The 12,963-nt window shown below is 43.4% G+C and overlaps 1 protein-coding gene across 1 annotated transcript; it reads left to right on the top strand.

The window, feature by feature from the left end:
* Nucleotides 1-3,939: 3,939 nt before the first annotated feature.
* On the top strand, nucleotides 3,940-12,027 carry C6H21orf58 (chromosome 6 C21orf58 homolog). The gene is made up of 8 exons (XM_040561513.1): nucleotides 3,940-4,127; nucleotides 5,287-5,344; nucleotides 7,273-7,340; nucleotides 8,353-8,496; nucleotides 8,569-8,683; nucleotides 9,487-9,626; nucleotides 11,317-11,513; nucleotides 12,012-12,027. Exons 1-8 carry the CDS (start codon nucleotides 4,068-4,070, stop codon nucleotides 12,025-12,027), a joined length of 798 nt encoding a protein of 265 aa, XP_040417447.1. The 5' UTR covers nucleotides 3,940-4,067.
* The last annotated feature ends 936 nt before the right edge of the window (nucleotides 12,028-12,963 follow it).

Here is a 12,963-nt window from a genome sequence, read left to right as displayed (position 1 = left end):
GTTTGTGTATATAAGACATCACATTGTAGCACATTGCAACCATGTACGTGGCTTATCATTTCTCTGAGAGATACAGTAAGCCTTCAGTTATTCTGTTTCTGATGCTAGCAAGTACGCTGGTACCCATGAAATGGGGAAGACAGGAACTAAGTGAAATGTCTTCAAGACATATTCCTATCTTTCAGTTCTGGCTCCAAAGTGCAGCTTGAGAGCTCTTGGTTGTTAATTTGCAGCATTACAAGTGGCAGAAGCAAAGAATTGATCGGAAGGAAATTGCATATACCTCTCCACTGGTGTATTTCTTTGTCTGTGTGTGTGTTTTTCATTCTTTCAATACTCCTCTTTATTTTTACCTCTCTTTTAATAAATGAAAACCCTCTTCTAAGAAATGATAAAGAATCCTTTCTATGGAACCTGAGCACAAGAGTTTATTGTCTCCTGATATTTCCATGTGTGTCTGGCTGGTTCCTTTTCTAGTGTGTTTCAGAAATCATAGTAATTAAAATCGAGGGCATGAAGTATCAAAATCAATAAAAGACATCATAGAAAAGCAGTACAGGTTTGGACCTCATCATCTAAGCAATTCTTGTAACTAAAGAGGGATCTAATTTGCCTATGATGTTCATTACAGCTGTTTTTGTAAATTGTTTATAAACACTTTCTGTGAAAGCTTTTTCTTACATTGCTGCTCCATCATTTACTAATAAATTGACTGGGACCTGTATTTCCTTTCACTAATTTAAATATTGCTAGCTGACCCCTTCTCATCATTTACTTAATAAATTAAACAAAGCCTGTTCTTCCAAGTCTTCTTCAGTACTTATATTATATAAATTTACCATTATTAGCATTTTTTTCTCTGGACTTCCTTTTCCCTTTTATACTGCCATGTCTAAAATTAGACACAGTATTCGAAATAACTTCAGAACTGCTAAATAGAGCAGAATAATTATCTCCTGTGAGGTGCACATAACACTCCTGTTAATGCTCTGTAGAATTAAATTTGTCTGGTTTTGCTTTTTTGCATCTTCATGTTCATTTGTGATCCCTAGTTTGTAATTCACTGTAACTATAGATCATTTTCTACAATACACTTTTGTGTCTGTCTGGTATATTGCTGGCAAGTCATTAGGAGCTTGTAAGATATCTCTACAGTAGGGATCCTGCTGTAACCAGGGCATCCGTAAGTGTGAGAAAACCCAATCTCTTAACAGATTAGCTGGAAAGCATTTTTTAGCTAATATTGTATTTTTTCTGGGCTACCCATCACATCAGAGCATTTCTCTTGCTCTTTTTTATATGTCATCTCAGTTGTTTAACACTCACTATATTTTTAATTGAATACTTCAACTTGGTTGTTTTTGTCAACGTTTTTTGTAACCCTATATTTCTATTGCAATGAAGGGTCTAGAAACTTAACTGCTAGGGTGCACTTTAGTAAACCAGTTAATAGTAAAACATCAACTTAAAATTCATCAGCAGTCAAAAAGGCTACTACAGCATCAGCAATGAATAATAACAGGCTGGCTGCTATTGTGGTTGTCTGAAAACACCAATGCAGCTCTTGCTTTGCTACATCACCGCCTAAATATTGCAGGCAGCTCTGGTCACCCCATCACAAGAGAGTTTATGAAATGGAAACGTACATGTCCTGGTTTCAGTTAGGACAGAGTTAATTTTCCTCCTAGTAGCTGGTAGGGTGCTATGTTTTGGATTAGGATGAAAAGAGTGCTGATAACATGCTGATGTTTTAATTGTTGCAGAGCAGTGCTTACGCCAAGCCAAGCACTTTTCAACTTCATGCTCTGTCCTGCCAGCGGGCAGGCTGGGGGTGCAGCAGGAGCTGGGAGGGGACAGACCCAGGACAGCTGACCCAAACTGGCCAAAGGGGTATTCCATACCATCTGACGTCATGCTAAACAATATATAGGGGTGGCTAGCCGGGGTGGGGGTCCGGCTGCTCGGGGATAGGCTGGGCATCGGTCAGCAGGCGGTGAGCAATTGCATTGTGCATCACTTGTGTCGTACACATTATTATTATTATTATTATTATTATTATTATTATTATTATTATTATTATTATTATTATTATCCTGTCTTAATAAGCTGTCTTTATCTCAACTCACAGGCTTCACTTTCCCGTTTCTCTCCCCCATCCCAGAGAGGGAGGGGAGAGGGTGAGCGAACGGCTGTGTGGTGTTTGGCTGCCGGCCGTGTTAAACCACAACAGTACAAAGAGAAGCAACTAGGATAAACATGAGACAAACAGCCAGACAAACAAGGTCTGATCAGAAGTGTAGCATGCAGCACCTTCTAAGCGTGGCTGATAGCACAGGCCAAGAGTTGGATGTAAGAACTGTCCTTGTGGGCACTTGCATTATATTCTCCCAGCCTCCTCCAAGCTGTGAAATTAACAAGTAAGGAAAATCTGCTGTTTGAGGAAGAAATAAATAGATTCTCTAGCCTAGAAAAGAGACATCTGAATGGGGATGTGATGCAGGAGTATAAGCCACTTTTTCCATACCAGGAAAAGCACATGGAGAGGAGTCAAATGCTATTTTGTATAACAAATTTTAAAGTTTCCAATAATTTTTTGGGGAATCTAGATTTTAAACAATCTAAATGTAAAGTTCTTTTTTTGTTTCTTTTGCCTAAGTAAACTATATTTCTATACTTACACAGTTTACTTGCATAATGAGGCTTATGCTAAAGTTGTTACCTAGGCAACTCCCTGTCAAAGGCTCTTGCACTTGCCAAAAAGGTGAAGGGATCAAAAATGTTAAACTGCTGGCAGATGACAGTGTTTTGTGTTCTGCTTTGTTGTTCTTAGCAATCAAAAATGACTCCTGTCAAAGAAAGCTGACCCCCAGGTCTGTCACAGTGCAGCTATATTTGGGACCCACGTCTCCGTTATTATAATCTCTCTAGTGACTACCCACTTGTGTGTTTTTAAGGACAGATTGCACATACGTGCTGTGTGGGTCACAGCTAGAGGAGGTGATCTGTACTGCTCCCACAGAGTTAAGTACAATTGTCTATCTGCCACTCCAGCTGTCAGCAGTGGCTCTACTGGGGCTTTTCCATGGCCTTCAAGTAAGGAAGGGGTTGTAACTTTCCTCTCCTAGGGGCAGAGCTGGGTTGAAATACGATATCAAGGAAGAGTATATATCACCTGGTTTCTTTCTCATGCCTTGATTTTGATTTTATGGCTGTCTCTGGTAAATGTTGCTTTGCATTTTATGCTGATATGGCTTTGCTAGGAGGGAGAAGGCAGCCCAGGGGGACTGCTCAGAAGATAGTAAACAAAAGGCTGTTATAATACAGCCTCTTTGTTGTTTTACTCATCCTGGGGTGAATTCCAGCTCTACCCCTTATTTTTCTTTTTTCATTTTTTCTTTACTATCTGGTCATGAAAACTCATGAAAGGCTATGTCAAAAGCATATGGGCCTCTTACAGTCAGATAAATATTGTTATCAGGTATCAATCAGTCAGATCATAATCTGAACCTTGGCATTGGGCTTATGGTTAAAAAAAAGAAAGTTTATTTTTTTCTCCCTGTCCCATATGTAAATGGATATTTACATGCAAACTTCTACACCTGGAGATGAAATTGTTTATACTGTGGATTGGCACTGCAAACCTAGCAACCAGGCTACAGGAACAAAACTCAGAGCTATGTAGAAGACTACCCTATCAATGCAGAGGGCAAGGTTTAGAGACACTGCCAGTGAAAGGCTAGCAACCATTAAGAATAGACAAATACTCACGCTGAGTTACCCTTCTGTGACCATTGCAACCAGCAGCACAAAAATGCACTGACAGAAATGACCAAAAAAGCTGTGTCTATGATATGGTGGTGGACATCTGTATTCATTTTGACCTGGCATTGAAACTGAAGCTTTTATTTTCTTCCCTTGTTTCTCCCAATTGTGTTTTATTTTTTCCCCCTAATGGAATTTTCCTATGAAGATTGTGGATTGGAAGAAGGGACCACTGAAAACCTATTTGCCTTTGCTTAGCTATTTAACACTCTTTTGCCTGCCTGCTCTTCCGGGGGACTACTACAATGACAGATCCTTCAGTGGTGGATCACATGGCCCAACTGAAACTCAAACTCCTAGAAAAGGTAAGGTAATAATTCCACAGTGGTCACCTTTGCTCTACTTTTTGCTGTTGTGTGTTTATGCATTAACACTGTATTTTAAACAATTATATTTCTATTGAGATACTAAGAGGACCTGCAGAACTGAGAACTTTTATCATCGCATAAGCAGAGGCAGACCAATGTGCAGTAGTGCTACAAGTAAAAGCCACTTAAAGATTGTCTATAAGGAAAAACAATTTGCCTGGAGATGTGAATGCTTGAAGTGGCATCTAACCTCTCTCTTCAAGGTGTAGTCTTTTGTCGTAGATGTTCCAGACGCTTGAGGGGAAAGCTTTCACAAGTATGGAGCTGGGCAGAACACAGGAGACAAAAAAGAGCCTGTCCATCAGGGAAAGGTCTCTACTCCAATTTCTGAGCATCAGGAAGCCACAAGGGGCAGCTGCTCCCTGCGGAGCAGGGAGTTGACCATAAAGCACAGCCAGTAGGACAGGGGCCAGGCCCAAGCAAGGCAAGCAGGGTAGAGGTTGAGATGGTGGCAGGGTTCAACCAAAAGTCCAGATCCATCAGTTAAGCTCATGGTGATAAGGCAGATCTGAGGCCAAAATGGGGAATGTCTGCAGGTTGGGATCAGGGTTCATAGGATCTGTGGCCACTCACAGGCATGGCTGTGGTTGAACTGGAGACCAGTATTCATCCAGTACAGCTCACGAAAGAACTGAAGACCTAGAGCTGAGATTAAAGGAGCTCCCTTGCATATGGGCAGGGGGTATGGATGGAAGCCCCAGGTGAGGCTGGTCAGAGCCACTTAGGCCTGTAAGTGCACTGAGTATCCAAAACTGTCTGGTATCAAGTTCTTCATACGATCTCTCTCTCTACCCTACAAAATAAGTGATGCATAAGTCTTCTGATTCAATGTGCTATCAATTTCTAGGTCTGGGATGGCCTCGACAGTTGAAAGCATTACTGTTTTTTTGCTATGACTAGATTTATAGTGAGACATTTCATACTTCTATATACTTTTAGTAGCCCTCATGGCTGATTTAGCAGTTAAAAGTGTCCCTTGCCTCCATTTCTGCTTTATTTCCTCCATCCCAAACCTATGTCTGTAATATGGAGTTGAAAATTGTCGTGAACTTTGCTGCCTAACTGACAATCATTTTTGTTGTGGCTCTACCAACAGAGACTAGAAAAGGAACAGGAGAACCTAGGGAAGATGGATTCACCTGTCCCAAGAGCAAGTAAGAGAAACATTTTTTTTGGTTATGGATGTGATACAGAAAGGGCTTAGTGATGTTCTCAGTCATGTTCCTCGGTGGATCACATCAGATGATTACATCTCCTCCCTAAAAATTTGAAGGGGCCTCTGCCCCTGGGTGCTCAGTGTCTGGGCTTTTGAATAATCAGAACTTTCTCTGTCTCAGCTTCTGGTGGCATGGACATTGTCTGGAGGACAGGAGGGAGGCTCCAAACTTGAGTCTGTGCTGTTTTAGCTCAGTCTGGGTATCTAAGTATGCATACAGCCCTGAGGTAGCCAATGCAAGTCCCAGTGAAGCATGCACAGCAATATTAATCAGCATATGTGTCTTGGTCCTATCCAAGCCAGTAACCTTAGAAGTCTTGATGCAAGGAGAATGGCCTTGCTAAACACTGCAGCTGTCTGCATTTTACCCTCTGAAATTCTCCAACTTTTTTTTTTGGCTAAAGGCAAACAATCAGCTAGTCAGGTCCACTGCCATAACAAAGAATGACTTCCTGCAGAGGTTTTCTGTTGTGGCTTCTCAGCTGTGGATGCTGGCTAAGCTGGAGCACACTGCTGGTTGTTTTGGTTGTACTAACACCTATACCCAGAAGTAAGCCCTGTCTCAATCCAGCTGTATGCTTAGCATAAGTGACTATGTGCTTGAAAAAGAGTTGTTATGATGGCCATGCCTCTCTGAGGAGTTCAAGAAGAAGGCCCAGTCTATTACTAATGCTGTTCTGCACGTTTGAACCTGAATGACACAGCCTTGTGCAGACCAGAACATGATTTCCAATTTAAAAGAAAAGTGGCTCAGCTTATGAAACAGATCGTTACACTGAAAAAGTTGGTCTGGAGGACTCGATTGGTAAGAGCTGGAACACCAATGTTCATTTTACCAGGAAACTTGAAATGCCGTGCAAAAAGGTTAATACATTGCACATAACATGCATAGCTTCCATGCAAGTAGTGTTGAAGGGAACATGCTACTCATGAGTGAAGCATCACAGCAGCTGTTGAAAGACTCTTATAAAGACACAAGTTATTTTGAACTCCCTTATTTATCAACTTCTACCTGGTTCTCTAGCTTTCGTAAAGAATTGTCTAAACCTTGGAAATTTTGTAAGCAAGCTGGGATTCCTTCTCTTTACCTGAACCAAATTCAGGATCTAATTACACATGCAGTGCTTATAATTGTATTATCTGTGGATTAAAGCCAACCAGTAGAAGATCAGTAACATTTCTAGAATTTACTCTGAGCTCATATTTATTGAGATGATGTTCAAATAGTTGGAAATTTCCAATGCGGTGGCCAAAAATTAAAAATCCAACTTTCAGCTTCAAAATACTAAGTGATGCTTTTCAGAATAGATGCTAGGCATGCCTCCAATGTATCTGAAAATGTTCTTTTTTGTTTTCATTTCAACAGAGTTCAAAATCAGCTTCTTCTGTGGGAAGATCTGAAAAAGATGATGTTTCAGAACAAAAAGGAAACAAAAGTTGATTTTCAGAACTGAATTTGTTTTGATATGCCATAAACTTTTTTTTTGTTTTTACACTTTTTACAATCATCCTCTGGATGTGCACAGTACAACTAGAAAGTTTCAGGCTGTAATGATTTTCTAAGCCTGAAGCTCTTTTAAGGAGGTTAAATAAGGAGGTTAAAAGGGGGCTTTAAAGAGCAATCTGAAAAGTTTATTTTCAGAGAAGGCACATTGCCTTTGTAGAGCTGCCAAGCAGCTGTGTCTACATGGGCTATAAAGTCAGTATCCATTCATGGATTTGACAAGAAAAGTAGCTTAAAGCTTTTTCTGGAAGAAATCAAGCTATCTCATAACATGTTTTCCAGAATTAAACTCATAATGCAGGTGTTATAATAGCTCTGTCTTTGTGATCCTTTAAAAAGATAATGGACTTTTCCTCCTTCAGGGAACAGACAGGAGGATATGCTTCAAAGTGCCCTGAGGCGAAGGAAAGATCTCCTGCAGGAGCTTAGGGTAAGAGCCTTCCATGTTGTCAAGTAACTGTGTGAGGAGTGCAGTTTAATGTGGTGAACACAAGAGTAGACTTTGAATGATAAAATTAGATGTTATCTTAAACAAGCAGTGTGAATGCACTGAGCCCTGTTTATGAGAAGTGAGCCTCCCAACAGAACGACAAGAAGGAGGCTGATGGGAAGTTGAGGAAAGCCCATGTGCTCTGCTGACTGAGCTTGTGCTCAGGACATGCCCAGTGGTGGATCCAGGCGGGTTAATCCTAGTGCCTCCTGCAAACATGGGCAAGGAGTTGCTGTGTTTCCCTGAGCCAAGCCCTCTCAGGCAAAGACCTCTATGTACACAAACAACAGAAAGGGCCAGGTTATCTGCATGTCTGCTGCCCATGTGGATTCAGTTCCTCTCTGTTCTTTAATTCTTTGGCTGGGCAGTATTCAGTTCTCTTCACATTTAGAGTCATTAGCTGGGTCCTGCTAGTTAGGTAGAGGGGCTGGAGGGCAGCAGTTCTTGCAAACAAAATCTGCATCCACCTCAGTTATCTGGTGTGTTGATGCTGTTTGTTCTGAACTGCTGTATCAGAAGCTCTCTGGGTTAATGCCAAAATGCAAATAAGGGACTTCTTAATGCTGCCAAAATAAGGACAACAGTTACTTATTCCTCATTTGTGGACGGAATCAATCATTAATGAAACATTGTCCCAGACATGTTTGCACGTTGGTCTTCACTTCTTTCCATTCCCTCTTGCTCACACTGAAGATTGTACATGCTTGAGATATGCATGAAGAAACACTTTCTCTATACTTGCACCAGTTCTGGTTGAGTTCTTCCCTTCATGTAGCACTCACTTGCGGTCTGCCTGTTACACACAGCAGTTTTTGGAGCAGTTTGTTAGGTGAGGAAAGCTGTGCCCTGCTGCAGACTTCCAAAGGTTCATCCCATTTAATCCAGGGAGTGTAGCAATACTGCCAGCCTTTCTGTGACCAAATTTTCTTCAAGAAGATACTTGATTTTGCAGGACCAGCACCTTCTGGAAGAGCTGTCACAACCTTCTGCACTGGCTGGGGGACACCTTAGGAACTGCAGAGCTGCCCCCCCCCCCATCTACCAGTTACCTTTTCCAGCACCCCAAGCAGAGGCACCAAGGATTATCCAGCAGGTGGTAAGGATCCTCACTCCTAGGAAACACTGGCCAAAACCAATCCTGACATCTCCATTTTCTTTCCTTATCCAGATGCCTCCTCAGCCTGCTACTATCATCCAGCAGCTACCACAGCTGCCCCCGCTGATAGCACAGATACCCCCTGCCCAGCCTTTTGCAGCTCCCCGCTCTGGAAGCATTAAAGAAGGTATCATTCCCTGGGTCTAGCAGTCAGGTCCCATCACCGGGCACAGGGAAATACCTAGGAAATGTACCACTGTGAGAGGAAGTTGGATGCTGTCAGGGGACAGCATGCAACTCAGCAACTGGGTTTATTTGAATAGGAATGTATTTTCAAAAACAAATTAGTCCAAATTCATACATGACTATTCTGAAGTTGATATATTTACAATAGCTTTGGTATGACCAGTTAAAAAGAAGAGTTGGTTTTATTTATTTTTTCCTCCTCCTCATACTTAAAATAGTTCCACTGTGCAGGTCCTTTGTAATTAGGATCCAGAGATCATGGTATATGGATGTGATGCACGTGGAAGGGAATCTCAAGGTGGCACTGCAGTATCATGTAAAGTCAAAGAAACCTCTCATGTGGACAACAATAATCTTGAGCCAAAGCCACAGAGAGTGCCATAAGATGCCTGTCCATGCTCCTAGAGTCTCCTAGAGAGAGCTCCAGTGCACAGATTTTCTCCAGCCTGCCAATGAGCGTAGCTAGAGGGGTAGACTTGCAGGGGAACTAACAGAGAGAAGATGCTCAACAGCAGCTTTCTTGTGGAAGGGAGGAGAAACAGGAGACCTGGTCTTAATGGTCTTATTCACAGACATTCATTTTGCACCACCTGGCCACATAACTCTAATATTATGCAAGTGTCCCTTTCTGCTGCTTTATCTCAGTTGTAGTGACCAGTCTGTAAGCTGGAGGGCAGTCCCTACTGAGATGCCTCTGTTGCTGATAAAGCTCTTACTTTCTTCCTTGGGGTGACCTCTTCACAGATATGGTAGAGATGATGCTGATGCAGAATGCACAGATGCACCAGATCATCATGCAGAATATGATGCTGAAGTCTCTGCCATCAGTGGCATTCACACAGCCTGCTGGATCCAGCTCTCCCCTGCTTCAGCACACACAACAGGTAATGACACAGTGTCCAAAGGGCATCCCTGCTCATGTAGGACAATAGTTATTGTCCTCTGGGGGCTGCAGGGACTGCACAATGCAAGTTCTGCTGCCCAGGGTGTCCCGCAGGTCTCACATGCAGTCCTGTTTAGCACCATGTGAGGACACAACAGAAGACGTCAAAAGCACAAGTGCAAACTAGATTCAGTCTAGCTCTTAAAATGTATCTGGCCTACACAGTTGAAGTACTAACATACAGAGAAGAGGTCTGTGCTAGGCATCTGCTGTTGCACCTGGTGCCTTGGGAGCCTGACACCTATTGACTTTCATTGAAACATCATCTGTGTTGGTGTATCCAGGTGTCTTCATAGCACCAGTGATTTACTTAGTCTGTAGCAGTATGTCTTGACTTTTGTCCACTTGCTGCAAGCAGCAGGACTATACTTGTGTTACAAATCCTGTAACTGGTGAAATTTGACCTGGCAGTTTAAAACTGGCTAGAGCTGAAGCACAGGTTTTGTGGTCATACTTGGAGCTCCACAGCTCTAGCTACTGTCTCACCAAAAATCAACGGCTAGCAAGCTCTGGAAAGACATCTTACAGATATTTTTGTGTGTGGATCCCTATAGATTTATTTCCAAAATATGTCTAGTGCCTAACAAAATGTAGGTAATTTTGAACATATCCTTAGGTGCACAGTTCCTAAGCTATTTTTAACAAGGTGCTACATAGCTCCTTAGCCACCTTAAGTGCTTTTGAAAAATGTATTTCTAGTCTCTAGTCTGAAGCATTTATTACCTAAGCAGCAAGGACTGTTAATCTTCAGGGAGGATATCTTTGTATTGCAAAGTCTTCCCCTATATTTTTTCATCCCTTCCATTTTCAGGCTAAACATGACTTCCCAGTGCTGCAAGAAGGATTTCTGTTCTCTTTGTCTTGGTGATTGATGTTGCCATTTATTAAGAAAGCAACACCCACACTTCTGCAGTAGTTGACCAGTTCACTCCCACCTTTCCTACCTGCTATTCGCAAAAGCAACAAATGGCTTAAAATCCCGTGCCCTACATTTAACAGCAGGGTAGGAAACACAGCCTTCCATAACCCATCCCCATGGCCTCTGCAGTTGGAAGCTGACATCTTTTGCAGCTGTTGAGACCAAATGTCTGCCTGAGATGGAATGCCTCCAACAGCAGCTGCTCACTCTCACGTTTCAGGACACTGACATCTCAGGAGCCAGCACCACCATAGCCAGCATGGCATGCAAGGGATCATCTATTTCCTCAGCAGCTGTCCTGGGACAGATTCATCGTGGACATGGCAGGCAGCACTGGTAGTTCCTCAGAAATGTGTCAGAGCTGTGCTTAGCATCACCTTGGGTGAAAGGGGCTGCGTCTAAAGGAGGCAGCAGATGAACAGTGTTCTCCACCTTCCTCTCAGGGCTACTCCACCAAAAAAATGTAGGTTTTTCTGACATAGCGTGGTGTGACAAACTACTCTGAATATCCAGGTGAAATCTGAATTCACTGAGCATTTGTATGTTTGAGCCCTGTATGTTTGAGCCTGTGAAACCAATCTCTGGGCACGAGATGAACTTCCTGTACCAAGAGGCGACTGACTGGGAAACCAGCTGCTCAGCTGGAGACCTTAAGCTCCCTTTCTTAGGGGGTACAAATCCAACAAATCGCCCTTTGCCTCTCTCCAACTAGGACCTGCAGCTCGCCACTCCCATGGCCATGAAAACAGACAGGCCCCAGCTGTCCGCAGTGCATCACCACCACCATTACTCTCCCCCGGGGCTGCTACCCCCAGCCATGCCTGCCGGTCTCCTGATGCCAAGCGAAAGGCTCCCACCCACATCCTCAGCTAGTCATTGGGCCAGCAGCATGCTCCCAGCTGTGCAGATGTAAGTCAATGGACTGTGACGATATGAGCCGTTTTACCCACTAAATAAGAGTTGGCTGTGTTTTGCATTCAGGCTAACATTCCCCATGGGATTTATATTCTTGAAACACTGCTGAAGTCCCCAAGCAGAGGTATACAGCCCTCTCCTCACAAGGCTCACTTGCCTGTGCCTTTCCTGCTTCCTGTCCTCGACTGCTTTCTAGGTGCAAGGAGATGATACCAGGGACTAATGCCTGAATAGGCACATGAGCAGCCATGCTGCCCCATAAGCCAGCCTGCTCATGCCAAGGTGTGGTGGTTTTATGCTGATGGGCAACTAAGTTCCACCACACTGCTCTCTAGCTCCCCCTCCTCTGAAGGACAGTGGAAGAAAATATGTTGAAAAAAGAAAAGCTTGTGGGTTGAGACAGGGAGTGGTTTAATTAGGGGGGGGGAAGGCAGCAAAGGAAGAAAAAAGTTGTTCTTCTCATGACTTTTAATCTGTCTTCTCCCTCTTTAGCTACCTTCCACCATGAATTATGAAATTCTATACATCTATACTGTCCTTTTGCAGCTGCAGCAAGCATGGGCTGTTGGCTATTACCAAACACAGTAAAGACATTTTTCTTGTTGCAGGTGGCCCACATACTGACAGTATGTGTTCCTCTGCAAGTGTACCATACCATCATGGAGATCAACCTGTATTTGAAGAGTTCCTAAATAATCTGACTGACAGCCTGATGCCTGTACATCTGCATATTGTTGGTACAAGAAGTGAGCAAGAGAAAGACTGCAGATCCTCAGAAAAAATGTACCACACACCTGCAATCTGCTTACCCATTTCTGCTTATCCATTGTTTCCTCGCATATTCCAAGCCTAGAGCAGCAGCAAGCAATCACAACATTTTTGCCTTTTTTTCCACAGAACCAAGACATCCTGTCCCAAACAGTCCCACAGTAACTTGGGGAAATGCCCCTTTGCTGAGTGGACAGCTCCCTTCCTGGGGAGGGTAATGCAAACTAACACAGGATTCCTGAGTGAGGGATTGATTGCCAAAATTCATCAGCTAACGTGTTCTTCGTGTACTGGGTTTACATGACAAGGTGTTGGTAGCAGGGGGGCTGCAGGGAGGCCTTTGTGAGCAGAGCGCTGGAGCTTACCCATATGAGAAAACAGCCAGCTCTAGTGGATTCCAAAAGGGACCTGCTGCTGGCAAGAGCTGGGCTGTGAGCAGTGCTGGCTGTACCTATGTGAGAGCAGAAAGGGAAAAAAAGTGCTGTGCAACAGCAGCTGGGAGAGATAAGTGAGAAACTGAGAAAGAATTTTTCAGACACCATGGTCAGTGCAGAAGGAGGGCAGGAGGTGCTCCAGGCAGGCAGCAGAACCTCCCATGCGGCCTGTGGAGAGGCCCCTGGTGGAGCAGGCTGTCCCCCTGCAGCCCATGGGTCCCACATGGAGCAGATCTCCACGC

The sequence above is a fragment of the Cygnus olor genome, chromosome 6 (assembly GCF_009769625.2).
Source record: "Cygnus olor isolate bCygOlo1 chromosome 6, bCygOlo1.pri.v2, whole genome shotgun sequence".
NCBI classification, from domain to species: Eukaryota; Metazoa; Chordata; class Aves; order Anseriformes; family Anatidae; genus Cygnus; species Cygnus olor.
This window is presented reverse-complemented; position numbering and strand designations above follow the sequence as displayed.